The 18,293-nt window shown below is 36.5% G+C and overlaps 3 protein-coding genes across 3 annotated transcripts; 2 read left to right on the top strand and 1 right to left on the bottom strand.

Annotated features, from left to right (window-relative positions):
* The first annotated feature begins 8,452 nt into the window (after window positions 1-8,452).
* LOC130711972 (30S ribosomal protein S5, chloroplastic) lies at window positions 8,453-11,495 on the top strand. Its single transcript, XM_057561778.1, has 2 exons — window positions 8,453-9,258; window positions 11,036-11,495. The coding sequence occupies exons 1-2, from the start codon at window positions 8,582-8,584 to the stop codon at window positions 11,283-11,285; spliced, it is 927 nt and encodes a 308-aa protein (XP_057417761.1). The 5' UTR covers window positions 8,453-8,581; the 3' UTR covers window positions 11,286-11,495.
* A 1,396-nt stretch (window positions 11,496-12,891) lies between these two features.
* LOC130715503 (uncharacterized) lies at window positions 12,892-15,215 on the bottom strand. The gene is made up of 3 exons (XM_057565611.1): window positions 14,886-15,215; window positions 14,637-14,794; window positions 12,892-13,465 (listed from the first exon to the last, which is right to left on the bottom strand). Exons 1-3 carry the CDS (start codon window positions 14,979-14,981, stop codon window positions 13,366-13,368), a joined length of 354 nt encoding a protein of 117 aa, XP_057421594.1. The 5' UTR covers window positions 14,982-15,215; the 3' UTR covers window positions 12,892-13,365.
* A 1,935-nt stretch (window positions 15,216-17,150) lies between these two features.
* Window positions 17,151-17,483, top strand: LOC130712196 (protein RALF-like 19). Its single transcript, XM_057562033.1, has one exon. It carries the CDS (start codon window positions 17,151-17,153, stop codon window positions 17,481-17,483), a length of 333 nt encoding a protein of 110 aa, XP_057418016.1.
* Window positions 17,484-18,293: the final 810 nt, after the last annotated feature.

Here is an 18,293-nt window from a genome sequence, read left to right as displayed (position 1 = left end):
GTACATCAATATTTATTTTAAAGAGAAGTCGCCACCCCCAACCCCAAAAATTAAAGGATTGACTATAATTCTCACTGGTTTGCATCTCTCTTTGCATCTGTCACCATTTCATCTCACCTCACATGAATTTCTACTTTCTCACCATTTCATCCACAATATTTTTATTTATTATTTTTTTTCATAACCTCAGATGAAGACAATAACAACCGAGCCACCTTATTTTTTCCCATGTGAGTCAAGTGTAAAGCTCGTTTGAACTTTGTCAACCTAGCCACCTATCTAAGGATTATCACATTTTGTTTCTTGTTTAGTGATTGGGTGCCAGCTAAGACTTACTGCATCTACAACTTAGTAACTCATGATATGCATTATCCAAATCCATCTGTCACAACTCAGAATCTCACCTTTAATTCTTTTTCCAGGCTAGATTTTCCTCAGTGTGTGCTAGTTTTATTGGCATAATCTCAACCCTTCAAGGCCGATCACAACTATAAAAATCCTGCAATACACTTGCACAAACCACACACCACAACATCACTCTCACTCTCACTGCTTCACTTAGCAACAAAAACCACCATCAAAACCGGCCTTTAGTAATGGACAACTTTACAAATGATCAATTTTCCCCATACATCACCCCTGCATCTAACTCTTTCTTCAACTCGAACATGAGTTTATTACAACATCAACATGACATGGTAGGTCTTCCTCCTCTTCCCGAAACTCTTCAATTCCCAGATAACAACATTTTGGAGCAACACATGTTTCCTGCACCACCTTCTCCCTTAATCCCAGACCCAATCCCATACTTTCAGTTCCCACCATCTTCTCAGGCATCTTATCAAACATCTAACTTGCAATTTTCACCACCATATGAGGCCCCTTATCCAACCCTTAACCCGCATTTCCCATATATGGACGACATGAATACAATTCCGTTAGTGATGAACCATGCTTATAACAATGAGTATAATCCTATGTTACCTTTCCCGATGGAGCAGCAGTACAATGCCAACGTGCCTTTAATCATACAAGACTATCAACTTGAAGATCTCTCCCAACCCTTGGACGTGGAACAACCATTACTGCATAAAGAGGATGGGAAGGAAATTGTTGCAACTTTGACCAAAACTACAAGGGGCAAGAGAAGAGAACAAAATAAACAGAGGATCCGCAAAGTTTTCAATGCCCCAGATGGGAAGGTAATTAAATCCTAATATTTTCTATATTGACAACAGTAATGATTTATTTACACTCAATGTTTCTTCCATACTTTTTTCCACTCATATTCTCTTCGTACCTCTTTCTCTATTTCCCATCACACACCGATCATATCTCACTCATTTATCAATCATCTCTTCTTACCCCACTTTACATGTAAGTGGAATTCAAGTATGAATGAAGTATCATTTGATATGCATTATGGGGAATTTATTGTTGTGGTTTTTCACTTTTTTTTTGAAACAGAAGCTCTTGGAAATTTTTACCAAAACATTAAAGAAGAGTGATGTTGGCAAGCTCAGGCGCATAGTTCTTCCAAAGGTGATGTTTTATTCATCAATGATAGGCCCATATAGATTTATCAAAGGATAAAAAAAGGAACAAAAGTTATCTCCTTTCATGATAATAATCTTTGTGGCACTAATTTGTAGAAATTTATAATATAATTTTTTTCTTTATAACTTTCTTTTATGGAAAATAAAATTAATTAACATTAAAAAACTTCCATTTTTTCTTTTGGTTGTTAAATTAAATTATATACATTTGTGACTAATAGAGGGAAGCTGAGGCAGAGCTTCCACAACTGTCAGAAAGTAAAGTAGCCACTACCATTTTACTTAAAGATGTATATTCTGAGCATCAATGGGCCTTGAGATATAGGTAAGCAAATCAATCCTATGTAACTCACTTTTTTTTATTGATATATATATATATATATTTAACGTCTCATAGGATGCTAAGTATAAGCTAATAATTGCACAGGTACTGGAGTAATAACAATAGTCGGATGTATGTTTTGGAGGGTGTAGGTAAAATTTCATTTGCTATTTTTGCCAATTAATTACAATCATTGAGTTTTTATGATTTTGGATTCATAGAGAGATGTTTTTCCTAATGTAACAGGGGATTTGGTGAAGCATTATGGATTGAAAATGGGAGATTATATAACCCTTTACCAGGAAGAATCTAATGTTCTGGTTAGTCTTACTTTTCTTGTTATATGTAACACAATTTAGTAAACATGGAGTATCCATTTTTTTTCTATGGGGTTTGAGACTAAGTCCTAGAATGAGGTTCAAACGAGTTTGGTGGGACCCTGAAACGGTTTAAAAGCTTCAAGTGCTCCTTCATTTACTTGAGGTTTTGGATTGTTGTAGACCTGAACAAGTGAAACGATTTTGAATTTCTACATTAGCTAGGGCCAACTCATGCATAAAACAGCGAACATAAAACAAAAAAACAAGAGTGCTGAAAAAACATATTATTTCCTTAGTGAAATTCAAAGAAAGTGCAAGGGAAAGTAACAGGTTAAAGCTAGAGCCTCATTTTTCTTCAACTTTTGCAATGCTTGAGGCCAATATTTTGAGTACACTGCCATGTGAAGAACATGAAATTGATAAATGTAATTTGGCCAACTCTTTGTCCATTGTTCTTTAAAATATGCTAAAGGAGGGAACAAACACCGGGTTTCTATTTCAAATGTTTGCATCTCTTAAACATGCTTTCCTCCATTTTCTAGCTAGCTAGTATCCTCAGACCGTGCTCTCTTATATTAAAAGAACATGGCCATTAGTTTCTTGTATTTTTGTTTGTAACCGGGTCTTTTTTAGTACTTGCAATTACACAAATTTACACTCGCACTCACAACATTTTACTATATATCCATTTGATAACGCGTGGTCTAATTTTTGTGCTCATCATATATCTCACATAATTTACCTCATTTGTTTGCATATCATGCATGAGTATGACAATTTTATAACCTTAGATATGCGATTTTCATATGTCGTGACACAATTTGATTGGCGTAACAGGAAAATAGATACGAAATGATGACAAAAAGTGTTCATCCAATTTATGTAAGTGTCTTCACCTTGGCTTATCCTTTTAGATTGCATAGTTCATTAATTATTTGATCCATCATAGAAAATATATGTGGATTCTAAAATTAAATCAAGTTGGTATCTATTTCGGTTTGTGTCAGTTTCATTAATGTAAATGATGTGCATATGTGTTTCATAAATTCTTATTACTAACAAAGTGAATCATTTTTGTGTGAGGAAACAAACAGTATGTGACAATTAAAAAGGATGAAAATGCAGAAGCAACGGTACCCACTTCAAAAACAAAAGATGGAGAAGAAGAATCAACCTCGGCTGAAGAGATGAGATTTGATGAGATGGAAGAAGGTGGTGGCGATTCTTCAAGTGACGGAGGAGAAGACTTTAGAAGTGAACAACTCGGAAATGTGGAAGGGGTGTGGAACTGGGAAGCTAGGGCGGAAGAAACTAAAGAAGATGAAAAAATCTGGATGCAGCTACAAGCACCAATGACTGGTGATGACCTCATCGTGTACGGGGAGCTTGACAATATCGTGGATTTTGGAGATCGGTTTTCATCTTTCTGATTTTGATCACTAGCCCTTGGTGGTAGATTTCAAGGTCCCCATGCGTGAATGATTAAATATTTGAGACTTTAGACAATTATTTTTGGTGAATTCTGTGGTACCTGCAAATTTTTTTGGGTGTGATACCCACATTAGGTGATTCAGTAGACTAATAACATGTTGTAATTGAATTTATAATTCTCAATGTTATAATTCTAGTCTCAATAATGCTTTCATTCATTGGGCAACTCAACTGTCCTCCAACGATCTTTGTTGACGTCCACCACGACCTTGCAGAGGTTGTAGTGAATCTTGACCTTAACGTTGAGTCTGAGCGACATGATATCAACAAGGGAGAGACTTAACATCTATCTAATCGACGTCATTAATCTTAAGGTACATTATTGAGAAAATACAATTGATAACTCATGTGATACATGAGCCTTTATTACTATGCTAACTCATTTAGGGTACCATACATTCACCTGAAGTAAGGTACCACAACAAGCAGTCAAGCACCATTATTTTTTGGTGGATCTTGTAGGTTTATGATTTTTATCAATGCATGACATTCTGCATAACATTAGAACTATTGTAATTTTTTTATTTTATAATATTTTGTTTCTATGTTTTATGTGTTCTTTTCTAAATGCTATTATCTTATTCTAGTATATATATACCACCATAGAATATGACTTTGGTATAATAGTCCCACACATTTTGGGAAGAAGTATGTTTTTTTTTCCTCCATCGAAAAATTGGGAAGAAGTATGTTAGGAAGGAATGTCTTTTATTTTGGACTAAAAGCTGCAACAACTATTTTTCAAACTGAGTTATATTCATGTGTATTTAAGTAATTTAATTTTTAATTCAAAAAACCTAATTTCTCTCCTTCTTTTCACATGTTCTCTCTCTTTTTCTCTTGAGACCTTCCACATTCTTCCTCATTCTCTCTTATATATGTTATGTTTGTTTCTAGTCATTTTGTGTGGAATGGAAAGTGAAGGGTTGATAATGACTGGAAAACTCCATCTGTGGCTGTTTGGAACAGCAGGGAAAATAGGTGGGAGGGGAATAAATGAGTGTGGGCCGCATGAAAAAGTTTTCCATCCTATCTTGCCGAGAAAACTTACACATGAACCCTTCTTTCCATTTTACCCTCTTATTTTTATTAATAAATCCCAATAACATGTACCAATTCAATTGAACTGGAATGTTTAATTGGTTTTAGTGATTATCTTCGTAACATTTGTGGCCCTATGCATGGTACAAATTCATATTATATGTTTTAGGTAAGAGGATGAAATGGTAATGACATATTATATTCACTTTTCATTCTCTCACTTTTCTTTTCATTCTTCATTATTTTTCTCTCTATCCAAACAACTTAGAAATTATCTCTTTTTTTTTTTTTATTCTTTCTACTCATATTTCTTCCTCTCGTTTTCACTCTTATATTTAAATAGAAGTCATGTTTCACAAACATCTTTGTAGAATACCATGTTTTAAACCCATACCAGCTTTAGCTGGTTAGGTTATTATCCTCATGTTGAGAGGGGTTGTTTCTCAACAAGTTATATTTATATATTGTTCCAGTATAGAACCACAGACTAAAGGCTAACCAGTTTGAGAGCAAGCGAAGTAAACAAAGTAAATGAAAATGCGTGAAATGATAGGATCCCTGCCGCTTGGGCGGTCCTTCTTTATTTATAGTGGGGTTTTGATCCGGAAGGACCATGGGTGACCCGGCCCATTAAGTACAGAATATTGGTTAGCCCAATTACATACCGACTAGGTTCGTCCATATCAGACCATATATATATATATATATTATTCTCCTTTAAAAAAAGACTTAAGATTGTCAATATTTGTTGAGTCATGCTTCTGTAATTATTGTCTTGCCACTACACATCTCAGAACTACATGGTGAATTGCTACAAGAACAGCTTCGTCCACGGTAATCATGTTTGTTAATGCGTTCATATTTGTAGAAAATGGTAAATTGGTAATCATAAATTTGAGAATAGTAAACTTGAAATTGAAGGTTGTATTTAGGTTCTGTACTTGATGACAATTGAGTGCTTAATTAAATTTCAGATTTGATCAAATGAAAGCGAGCTCTTTCCGTTATTAGGGATGGTGGGACGAAAAAAAAAATACCTTTTTACTAAGGATGATATATGTTATTGGTTGTAAAATTTTTAATGTTTAATTCTCTGTACTTTTTATGATAATATTTTCGATCCTATTATCTAAGTTCCGTATAAATGTTAATGTTTTTGCAGTAACAATGAGATAATTGCATATTTATCAATTAGGTACTTATCAAACAATGAAAATTAATAGTTTTTACAATTTATAGTTTGTAATAGTTCTCGCCATGACCTAGGATTCTGAGATCTAGGGTGTGCAAAGCCATCTCTTATTAGTAGAGAGAACCTGCCTTATTGAGTCTTGGATGTAGCCTTAATCCTAAGTGTATTACATCATGAGCCTTATAGTTATTACACATGCCTTAAATCAAGTCCAACCCAAACATAAATGGTTCACCCTAAAACTGCGTGGTCTCACCTCGGACCCTATAAGCTCCCTTGACCAGGTTGCCAGCTTTGGGCGTGGCGCCCTCTCCAGTCTAGAAATATTCTACTAATTTTTATTTTTTGGTAATTACCTAATGGATAATTACAACTATTTTTTAATACTCAAAAGCACTTGCACTCATATGGAATCTGAATAAATGGATTATATTGTCAGGAAGGGTGCAAAGAATTAAAATTTAATTTCTTTTTACAACCAATAATGCACTTTCTTTCATAATAAAGAATTTTTTCCATTCTAGTAAACAATTTACCGACGACCGTACCGACGACTGTAATCGACGGTTGAGGATGTCGGTAAATTGATGATGGTTTCCCAAAATCTGTAGGTAAATATTACTGACGAATGTTTTAACGGCGGCGGATTGTTAGCCGTCAGAAGGTCTTCCGTAATATCTCATTACCGAAAACTTTATGTCGTTATCGACGACCTTTAGCCGCCGTTAATTCGAGTTTTTCTTATAAGAGCATCTACATCCATCATACTTACTAGAATATCTACACTTCATTTTTTACAATTTCATATAATGCCACATCATTTACACCACTTTACTGACTTTTAACTCCAACCCAACAACTCTTAAAAGTTTCTATAGTGAATCCCACCATCAACATCACATTTGTATATTTTATTATTTATCTCCATTTTAATTAATTATATTAATTGTAAGTGCTTGTAATAAATACAAACTCACTTTTCAAGTCTAGTGTAGAGTATCTATTCCCACATACTCATCTTTGTCATGTTGGAATTGAATATGTACTCCAATGAAAATAGATACTCATATGAGTATGTATTTAACATTAGATACTACCATTGGAGATGCTCTAATAAATACCGATAGAGGACCAACATGATGCGAAACGATTCCATAAGATCAGGTTTTTCTTTTGGTTAATTGCGAAGGAAGCTCTCCCCACTAATGCGAAACGATTCCATAACCACTTGGCTTCATCCTCACGTTGTGGCAGATGCAATGCAGAGAATGAGGATGTTGATCATGTGCTTCGCCGCTGTCCTGACTCTTTGAGTGTGTCACAGCAACTCAGAACCCTTCTCTACAGGAGCATGTGAGTTTTAGCACTTGGTTCACGTCCCTCATTACTCAGGAGAAAGATGTTCTTCCATTTGCCGTGCTATGGTGGACTTGGAGATGAAGAAATCAAGCAGTGCTCGGTGACAGCAATTGGTCTCTTAACTATGTTCTCCGACAAGTGATTATGGATGCGACCAATTAGCGTAAGTGGCCAGGGTTTACGACTGCTTCCAGCAATAACCAAGCATCAGATACTCAGCTCGAGGAGGGGCAGCTCTTGTTAGCTGTCGATGGCAGTTGGAACGCGGGTACTCAGAAAATGGGCACAGGAGCTATTAACCAAGACCAGTATGGTAAATGGATCTCTGGCCTGTCTTTGAGTTTTGATCAAGGGAGTGCATTCCTTGCAGAACTTTTGGCGGTTGAGGCTGGACTTAATCATGCATGGGAGCTGGGATTTAAGGCGCTTCAGTGTGTTACAGATTGCAAACAGGTGGTCGAAGTCCTCACGTGTGCTACTGATGTCTCAACGTTTTGGGACCGTGATGTGATTACTAGAGTGCGAACGTTAGCATGCAAGAATTGGAGAGTGATGTTTGAGCATATCCCTAGGGAGATGAACAATACAACTGATTGCTTAGCTCGTCAAGCGTCGCATGAAGGCTCGCCACGTCAGGTGTGGATAAATCCGTCTTCTAGTGTTATTGCGTCCTTATATTTAGACGCGCTTCCTTAGTTTCTTGTCTCTTTTTAACCTTACTCTTGTAACCAAAAAAAAAAAAGAGGGCCAACATGATTGCAGATGCTTTGATTGGCCAAGCTTCTACCATAACTCCCATTGTTGTGAATTGTGATTGGAAATTCCCTTCTTCCAATTTCCAATGTTATTTACTTTTTTTTTTTTGGCTTGTCTATCTTTTCTAAATGTAAGAAAAAAAAGGGAACTATTGGAGAGCTGGATTTGCCACCCCAACCATTAGATTTCACACCTCCAATTTTTGGATTTTCAAGTTCCGAATTATTTCAGAATCTTAGATTCCGAAATTAATTCGTGATTTGTAGTGCAAAATACATGTAACACGCCACACTTTTGAGTGAAAAAGTGCTTCGGAAACCTTATTTCCGAAATATTTCGAAAATTAAGTTTCCGTAAGTGGGGTGACATTTCTAATGAGTGGGGTATTGTTATCCTATTGTAAAGTTTTAGATTTCACTTCACATCATCCATTTCCAAAGTAACAATCTTCATCATCATCCACTTCAACCAAGTCTCCAAGACAGAGTGACCCAACCCAACCCACTTCGTCCTTCAGGATAAGCCTTCTTCCTTCCTTCCTTCAATGGCTACTGCATCTTCTGTAGTACCCTCCGCTGCTCTCTCCTCTCTCTCCCTCCGCTCCTCCTCATCCTTCTCCCTCCTCCCCTCAACCACCAAACTCCCCTTCTTCCCTCTCCTCACCAGACCCCTCCTCTCCACCACCTCCTCCACCACCGTCTCCTCCAAATGCAAACCCACCGACGACATTGACACCACCTTCTTCGACACCGCAAACCCAGAAGAAGACCTCCCCTTCAACCCACCAGAAATCCCCGAAGGCTTCGTCCCTCCTCCTTCCATCGACGACGGCCCCATCGAAACCGAGGACGAAATCGCCGCCGCGTATGAGGAAATCTACGGCCCTGCTTACAGCGGAGTGTCGGTTCTGGGTAATGACATCCACGTGATGGACTCGAAGGCGAAGAAGGATACTGGGTTCGGGTCGGGTGTGAAGAAGGAGAAGGTGAGAGATGGGTTTGAGGAGAGGGTGGTTCAGGTGAGGAGGATCACCAAGGTGGTTAAGGGAGGGAAGCAGTTGAAGTTCAGGGCGGTTGTGGTCGTCGGTGACAAGAAAGGTAATGTGGGTGTTGGTGTTGGCAAGGCCAAGGAGGTTGTAGCGGCGGTTCAGAAATCTGCTGTCAATGCTAGGAGGAACATTGTCAGTGTGCCTATGACTAAGTACTTGACTTTCCCACACAGGTAGTTACCTTATACCTTTGCTTCCTCAACTCTCTTTTTGGGTAATGAGAGTACAATGGTGAATGAATTGTATGTTTGATATTCTGTGTGAAATTGTGTTGTTGAGTTAACTTACAATGTGTTAGTATTGAATTGTGAAAGTTATTTGAACTGGCCTGGGACTGGTTGATTGTGCTAAGATTATACTTGACCTGTGATTATTAGTGTAAATAGGGGTATAAGGTCACTGGTGTGGTTTGAGGTTAATCAGAATCTATTTACAGCATGTTTGCGAAAGTATTGTGTAATAACTTCTATATATAGAATCAATTAGGAGGTAAGCTCATGTGAGTAGCTTCTGTGCATGAGAATTGATTATGATATATAGAAAGATAAGCTGACCGAAACATGATATTACTACATTATAGTTTGTTTTCTTCTGCTCGAGAGTTCTGTTTCCCTTTTCCATCTAATACCTAAAATCTCAGTGGATTCTGGTAGTGATGCTTTTGAAGTAGGTAAAGGAGGCACTCAGTTGCATTAGGCCTACCTATATTTAAATGGCTCCAAGTTAGGGTGATGGATAAAGAACATGTCAGATGCTATGTATTGAGTTGCTTAATTTCTTTAGGCCTAATTTTAGTTGGGGAGTATCTCATAGATGGCAGTCACAGTCCTATTGGAGCGGCACACTTAATTTTCAGATAGAACAGTTAGTTAAAGGGGATTAGTGAGACTGTGATAAATAGGGAGAATCAGGATGGAAGGGTGAGTCACATGGAAAGGGAAACTTATGTGAAGGGGAAAACCCTTTTGTAGAGAATTCATACTACTATTCTTAGTTGTACATTAAAGTTTCTCCTTACCTCTATTGACTCTATCAATTTTTCCTTTTCTTTCCTGGGTTCCTAAGTCCTAACGTTCTCCCTTGAGACTTTGCGTGTAACCTTGAATTATTCATATTGCAACTCGTGCCTAAACTACTTCTGGATATCTTGTTTATAGAAATTATTGGGGACCTAATTTCAAAATCAGAAAATGATTTCACAATTTTATGAAGCATGCTTGAGGCTTGATTCTCGATTATTTGAACATTGAAACATGCCAAACTCAATTCTTGAACATGTTATTGGAAGCCAAATCTGTCAGACTAGGGCCTATGTCTAAAAACATGTTTAATTTAATGAATGTTTCACTATGTTTATGTTTGACATGTCAGTAGCTGTTGACATCTTTGTAAAAATAGAAATCTAACTAACATTGAGTTGGTGGAAGTGTGGACATGTAATTGTTATTAACTTCCTAAGATTTCATTGGCCTCCACTTGAGCACTTGATGGATTGAAGTTCCTCAACTGAAACAGAATATTGAGCTTGGTATTGCCTGTTTGATTTGGTTTTCAATACCACCTTTTTTTGAAGGATTTATTTTCAGCTGTCAGTTCCCTTTCATAAATGGTGTCATTTGTGATTGCATACAAATTGATGGTTGTGCTAGTAACTTGACATTATGATCACTTAAGCAAGCTCTTGTAAGTTGCATCCTGTGAGATTCTAACTAAAGAAACTTCATCATGGAAGTTCCTTAACTTGAGCTGAGTTTCTTCCTGATGACAGTTAAAAGTTGGAACCTTTAATTTAGAGTAGATTAGAAGCATGTCAATGATTTTGATATCTGCGAATTCCTCATGTTCTAAAAGGCTAGCATGTTTTGTATATATTCATTATGATTTACGAATTATGAATTTCTCTCTTTTTAGATAGCTGCTACTTATTTAGTAATTGTAATGTTTTTCCAGATCTGATGGAGATTATGGAGCGGCAAAGGTGATGCTTAGACCTGCTTCTCCTGGTACTGGAGTTATTGCAGGTGGGGCTGTGAGAATTGTTCTTGAAATGGCAGGTGTTGAGAATGCTTTGGGAAAGCAACTAGGAAGTAATAATGCACTCAACAATGCCAGAGCAACTGTTGTTGCTGTGCAGAAAATGAGACAGTTCCGTGAGGTCGCTGAGGAACGTGGAATCCCAATGGAAGAGTTATGGAAGTGAAGAAACTTGTGAAGCCAATGCGATATTTATTCATCAATCATTGTGATATAGAAATGTTCTTTGTACCTCTCTGGGTAAGGAAGTGAAATGTTGTTCCATTTTTGTTGAAAGTTTCTTAGAAGCAAACAATTTCTTCACGATGCTACTTGTTCAACCTGAATCATATTCTTTACCTGCCTGTTTAATTTGTATTTATGGTTGTCCAGTTTATGTTTGGCTTTCATTATCATATAACACTGCAATCAAGTTCCTTATATTTTACTTTTAAGTTCTCAAACTAAATTATGAATGTGGATATGCTTTCAAAATTAAATATTCTGCATTAAGAATACATTACGAGAAAAATTCATTTTTTTGATCAAGACTTTATACATGAAGAGAGTGAAGGAAGGAAAGATAAAAAAATGAGAGATATGATAGGTGATGTAATATAAAAAGAAGGATTAGATAGGAAGAAAGAGTGATTGAAAATGAGATGGAAGAGAAAATGAAATGTGAGTGAATCAAAACTCGAGAAGCCACATCCAACTCTTCCTCTGCAGAAGTCATCTTGAGTAGCTACGATCTCCTGGCAAGAGTCTGGGCTGCAATTTGGTTGAGGGCAACCGCATCTATACAATCATACACCATGCTCAAGCATTTCTCCATCAAAAGGGCACTACGTGCCCTAGTTTGAACACTCATAGGCTCCGAAAGCTCAACCGACAAAAGCATTAGTTGCCTCCCTTAGATCTAATATCTACATCTGTAACCTATGATACAACCCCACTTGAATCCACAACAAGACCCTTCTTCTTTCTCCCTTCTTCACCTCTTTCCTAGGTCTTCCCCTACCCCTGTTTGCTTTTTCTACATAATCCTTAACACTCAGCATAACAACAAGACCCTTCTTCTTTCTCCATTTCTTCACCTATTTCCTAGGTCTTCCCCTACCCCTTTTTGCTTTCTCTACATAATCCTTAACACTCAGTATAACACAGGGGAAGGGATATCCTTAAGAATGATAGGTCAAGTGGAAAAAAGATATTTTATTTATATGGGATGAAAGAGAAATGCTAGCAACACTCTTTTAGACACTCTTTCAAACAATCACTCTATAATTTGTTAAAATTCATGTAGTCCAACTAAATAAGTGGGTCACATTTCCAAAGTGGTGGGATCCATGTATGTTTTAACCAATCATAGAGTGAGTGTTTGAGAGTGTCCAAAAGAGAGTGTTAGCATTTCTCGGGGATGAAATCATAAAAATTAGTGACTTTTTTTTCACCCTAACCTCATGACTCAACCAAACTAACCCATCTTAATGGGATCGTTATGATTTTGATTTCCTGGATTTTTTTTATATAAAACTGAACCAAGCAAATCCATTACATATGATCATTTGAATCTATTTCACCTCAAGCCGATTTCAAAAAAAAAAAAACAAAACCTTAAGCCCAGATCAAATCAATACAAGCATTGAAATATAATTAAATAAACAAAATGCTGAAGTCATGAAAAATTCAATCTTTACATATGACAATAACATAATTGAAACATGAGATAAACAATTTGAGATTTTCTTCTCCCGTTGAATAACAATTATCAAAATATTTTGCTATTGAAGTCGTAATAACTAAATAGATTCATAAGAAAAATTGTAAGGTTCTTAATCACAGGGAAGTTGAAGTATTTGTACAACAATTTTCTCGATTAATTCAGATACCAAACTGCATAATTGCATGCCAAGCCAAGCCATCTTATTATTACTAAGCCCACTGCTCTCTGTAGCCCATGTATCTAATCTGTCATGTCAGCAGATCATGAAAGAATCTAAGTTGTTGCAATTTCCCAGTTGCTCATCTTTCTAGTTCATCAATCAAACCAATAAAGAGAAAAGAACATCAACAGTTATTGACATAAGATAAAAAAATTAACCAGCATGTCTTCCTCCTATGAAATCTGGAAGATTTGGTTGCTGTTCAATTCACTTTGAATGATTTCAACTGAAATTTCTCTAAAACATTTCAAAGTGTCCTCAAAAAGCTCACTATCACGTGTGTATATGATGTCTTCTTTTGTAATGTTTATAAGAGAACAGTTATTTGGTCTTTCTGTTTGTCTCTGGATTATCTTTCTGCTGTAAGCCCATCTCACACATTTGATGTTCGATAGAGACTAAACCAGTTTCTGCAAGAAACCTGCAGGAAAAAAAGAGTATGAACTACTGGATAGAAACATCACCAGAGCAAATTATAACCAACAAATAACCCCATGATTAGATGCATAAAGAAACCAAATGCATTTCATGAATTTCCTTTAATATAGAACGCACACTTCCTTTTTTTCTTCTCTTTGCAATGTTCCTATAGATGGAACTCAAAAAAGACTAAGCAATTGTGATATATTGACTAATCATGTATGCATTTATGTTTCCTTTTCTATGCTAATGTACCCCTTAAAACTACATTAGTTTTTTTTTTGATAAAAACTACATTAGTTAACTCCATGAATTGCACATTTCAATCCATCACAAAGCATTTCCGTTGCAATATGGGTGACAAACATACACTGGCACACATGTTAAACTTCCCCCACACTTCACGCAGAAGAATTTACACCCACTACTACAATGACATTTCTTCCAAGCTGGGACGTATACAAACCTACATGGACAAACTTCACATGATATTTCCACAGCATTAAGACGCAAATAGAATGTTACTTGATATGAGCCTGTTTAGATACAAGCTAATTGAGATTATCTACTAGAAAATGCACTAAATAGGCTCCAACAAGTGCTCTTTGGTTTGCATCCAAACAGGTCAATACTTAGGTAGCATTTGGAGTGTAGATATGAAACTGAAAGGTTTTGCTGTCTTTCTTGGCTCCACCCTTTTTAGTGAAACTAGAATGTACTACATGTTTAACCCAAGTTCTTAGATCTACCACTTTAGTGAGACCACTAGAGGTTGAAACACTAAAGAAAACAAACAATAGGACAAACCATTCAAAGCACTTAGAGCTATATAGTCTGCCATAAAACATGATTCATGCTAAAACTTTATGTACTCATCTAATCAATATAGTTCGCGCGACATAGAAGGAAAAGTCTTTGGTTGTTGTTGTTGTTATCATTGTTTTGTTTTTTAAATAAACCAAACACCGTACTTAGATTCTTTACTTTTCGGATTACTCAATATAGAGGGAGTTACTCATCAACCAGCAGCATAAACAAAGCAAAACAAAAGAGACTAGTTGGTAAATGTTAAACTTTAAACTTCATAAGATATAAAACTTCAATTTGATAGCAATAAGATATAAAACTTCAATGAATTTATCAGAGGCATTTTCAGGTAAGAATGAAATTACCAGCTGAGAAGCAAGAAGAGGGTAACACAGATTAGAACAAGAAACCCAACATGAAGCACCAACCATGAATCACTGGAAGAGAATGCTAAACCCAGCATGAAAGCAAGAGAGAGACCCAGCAACAAAAAAGTCGACTTTAAAGTAATCCAAGTAGGACCCTGAAACAAAAACGCAAAATCAGTGGAAAAACTCGCAAAATCTGAAGAAAATTGAAGCTACAATCAGAGAGAACAGAGTGAAGATACCCACGTTGACACCGGGAGCTAGAGCTCCCAGGAGAACTGCTTGAGCTGAAGATACATCTCCAGTATTTGATTCTGATTCAGCAGGGTCATGATTGTTCATCTTGCAATGGAAATTGTAGTTGGTTAGGGTTTTGTAGCCACAAATGCAGAGAAATTGGGGACAATCAAGAACATAAACATGGGGTTTCAGCAAATCATAAACATGGGGTTTCAACAATCAAGAACATAAACAATCACAAATGCTATTTCAAAATTGAAGTATTATTGTTGCATCATGATTAGTAGGTTTGGGAGAAGAAGGAGAAGAAGAAGAATATAGACCAGGTAAAATATTTGACCCAAAAAAAAAATAGACCACGTAAAATATGTTTTAAATCCGTTTAAAGAACGTGCTGGTTTAGTGGTCAGCAAGTTAGATTCGGATAAGATGATATTTGTTAAAGACAAATGAAAAATGAAAAATTTTAATTTTAGAATCTAACTTTCTTTTAAAAACGTATCCTTGTTTTTTTTTTTAAATAACCTAACTCAACAATTTTTTATTAGGGCAAAGTCATATATATTATTATTAACTAGGGTTAATAGTCAAATTAGTCTCTGTCTCTCTGAGATTGTAAGCGAGTTTAATTTTAGTCCCTCTGACGAAAAATGACAGTTAGTGACGGTCATTTTTACAATTACTGGCGGTTTTTGACCGCCACTAAACGTCATTTTTTGCTTAGAGGGACTAAAATCAAACTCGTTTACAATCTCATGCACTAATTTGACCATTAACCATATTAACTAATACAAACTTTAGATAAACATTTTAAATTATAATATATATAACGTGAGAAGATAATTTATCTTGTCAAATTAAGGGCAAACAATATCGTTGTTGAAGGGCCCTCGAGTCTTCCTAGACGCTGGGGTCGACCAAAAAAAGATTCGTGTTGGAGCTCCTGTTAATGATTTGGTCGTTGATGGTGGGGAAGGGGTTATTAGAGGTCGATGTCCTATAGTGAAGGCTTCTCGCCCCCCACGGGCGCCCTAGGAAAGGGAAGAGTGTGACTGTGGGTTTGGGGCATGAGTTTTCCTCCTCTTCTAGCCCTGGGGAGGGTGCTTTGGGTTCTTTGGACAATCAGTTGGTAGTTTATGCTCCTCAAAGCTCCAACAGCTCCTTTGATGTCATGATGCGGGCGAGAGCGGCTTTGGCCTTAGGGGTCCGACTAGGTATGACTGCTCTAGCGAAGAAGCCCTTCAAGGCATTGCAGCTAATATCATGTCTCGTAGGTTGAGTAGGTGATGATGGCTTGATCTTTCTTGCTGGTTTATCTTGGAATCCTTAGGTTTTGTGGCTTCTCTTGGTGTTTCTAGTGGTTTGTTGGGGATTTTCTTATTTTTTGGTCTTAAGGGGGGGGGGGGACTTTGCTTAGTTGAATATAATGTTGGTTAGCTTTTTTATGCACCAACCACTATTACCCCTTGTATTCTTTGAGATGTGATCTCATTTATATATATAATATATCTATCCTTTTGCTTTAAAAAAAATAATGAAAAATTTAATTACTAACAATCAATTCATGAAGATTATTTGTGAAACTTTTGTAGCTTAAACTTATATTTTTTCTTTTAAAAGATTTTTTTTGTTACATATATAATTAGAAATGAAAATAAAGATCTTCACCTCTCATTTACAATTATTGCAAGTGCACCATGCATGGCACTCATCATTAAAAAAAATACATGGCAGTCATCCATTTAAACTAGAATTAGCCATGCATTTATATATTTATGCTCTTATATCAACTCATCAAAGGCTATATAACCAATTTATTAACAATTAAACATATTGATAATGAAACTAGAACACATTAACGCTAATTTGAGTATCATACATTGCAAATTCAGTCATGCATTTAAGCTAGAATTAGTCTTGACATGTTAAAAGTACCAACGATGAGCTAGCCTCATTAGCATTAGATATCATAAAAACCGAAGAGAAAAAAGAGGAGCAAGAAACGGACAATGCCCAAAATCACGTTGAATCGCAAACAACACACAACCACAAAATACACCCCCACCCTCCATTTCTAAACTCCATCCTATTTTATGCCAAGAAACTAGCTACCTTCAAAACTTGTCAACCTATAACCTCCTCCTACCCATCCTCTAGCAGGAAGGGCAAGGACTAAAGGAAACTTTAAGAGGCTTTGTTTTCCCTACACATTTCAACCCACAAATAAGTCATTTACTACCTCCTTCCTTGCCCACATTATTATCTGAAACAATGAACTTCAAGCCATGGCTTGCACTCCTCATTCTAGCCACCATGGCCTTGGCCATGGCGGCGGAAGCCTCCAAAGTTCATGATTTCGGGTATTATGGCGTTGTGGGCGATGTCATAGGAGAGGACAATGAAATGTTGTTGGACTCTGAGGCGAGTCGTCGAACACTTAGAGGGCGTCGAGGATACATTAGCTACGGAGCTTTGAAAGCCGGTCAAGTGCCATGTGGAAGGCGTGGACGTTCCTACTACAATTGCCAACAAAGGGGTAGGGCCAACCCTTACCGTCGTGGTTGCACTGCCGCGACACACTGCGCCAGAAACCTTAATAATTAATTCAACAAACGAAGAACAAGAGGAGGAAGAGGAAGGTTATGTGTTACAAGATTGATTGATATATATGATAATGGCTGGATTTCGTTCTTCAATGATGATTTGGTGATTTCTAGCCAAAGTACATTTAATTTTCTAGGCCTCCTCCATTGAGCAACATTTTATTTTTAATATGGTAAATTTATTTCGTTTGTTGATAAAATTTGTGTTTCGTGTTGTGATGTTATAACGTGATACGAGAGAAATGAATTGGTATATTGTTGTTTATAATATATATGAAATTTTTATATGATGATTCTCGCTAGCTCTTCTTTCTGTTACATTACAATTACATGATTGCAATTTGGAGCAGTGAAATGGAAACTTTCGGATTTTTTCTTATTTTTTGTTTTAATTTTGATTTCATTTGAAAATTGTAGAACTTAATTTCCTATGCATTCGTGTCAGTCGTGTGTTACACTTGTCGTGTGATATACCATCGTTTGTTTATTTTCTCTTCTCCAAAGGTCTATTAGACTATTACACGCCTTAACACTCAGAACCCTCTCCTTATTTATTTGGATAATCTTTAGATTTGTAGATCATCTAAAGTTTAATAGGAAAAGGCACAAACATTATTGATAAAAATAACTTAGATTTTATTACATGTTCAATTTATAAAAAAAAAATATGGATCTTGGATTAGAGTGTTGGTGATTGAGGTGTTCCAGTAGAGGTTCTAGAGATGCTAGTCACAGGGTGTGGGAATGAGCGGCAGGAAGTTGAGATAGTGGTTGTTGAAGCTGGTTTGGGGTGAGGGATGATGCAGGTGAG

This window comes from Lotus japonicus, chromosome 4 (genome assembly GCF_012489685.1).
Source record: "Lotus japonicus ecotype B-129 chromosome 4, LjGifu_v1.2".
Classification (NCBI taxonomy): Eukaryota; Viridiplantae; Streptophyta; class Magnoliopsida; order Fabales; family Fabaceae; genus Lotus; species Lotus japonicus.
This window is presented reverse-complemented; position numbering and strand designations above follow the sequence as displayed.

What these genes read in the sequence shown, in the direction of transcription:
- LOC130711972 (XM_057561778.1), top strand. Translation starts at nt 8,582, where the DNA reads ATGGCTACTGCATCTTCTGTAGTACCCTCCGCTGCTCTCTCCTCTCTC. An exon ending in TACTTGACTTTCCCACACAG is followed by an intron (nt 9,259 to 11,035) that starts GTAGTTACCTTA and finishes ATGTTTTTCCAG; the next exon opens with ATCTGATGGAGATTATGGAG.
- LOC130715503 (XM_057565611.1), bottom strand. Translation starts at nt 14,981, where the DNA reads ATGAACAATCATGACCCTGCTGAATCAGAATCAAATACTGGAGATGTA. An exon ending in CTCTAGCTCCCGGTGTCAAC is followed by an intron (nt 14,795 to 14,885) that starts GTGGGTATCTTC and finishes TTTTTGTTTCAG; the next exon opens with GGTCCTACTTGGATTACTTT. An exon ending in CTCTTCTTGCTTCTCAGCTG is followed by an intron (nt 13,466 to 14,636) that starts GTAATTTCATTC and finishes TTTTTCCTGCAG; the next exon opens with GTTTCTTGCAGAAACTGGTT.
- LOC130712196 (XM_057562033.1), top strand. Translation starts at nt 17,151, where the DNA reads ATGAACTTCAAGCCATGGCTTGCACTCCTCATTCTAGCCACCATGGCC.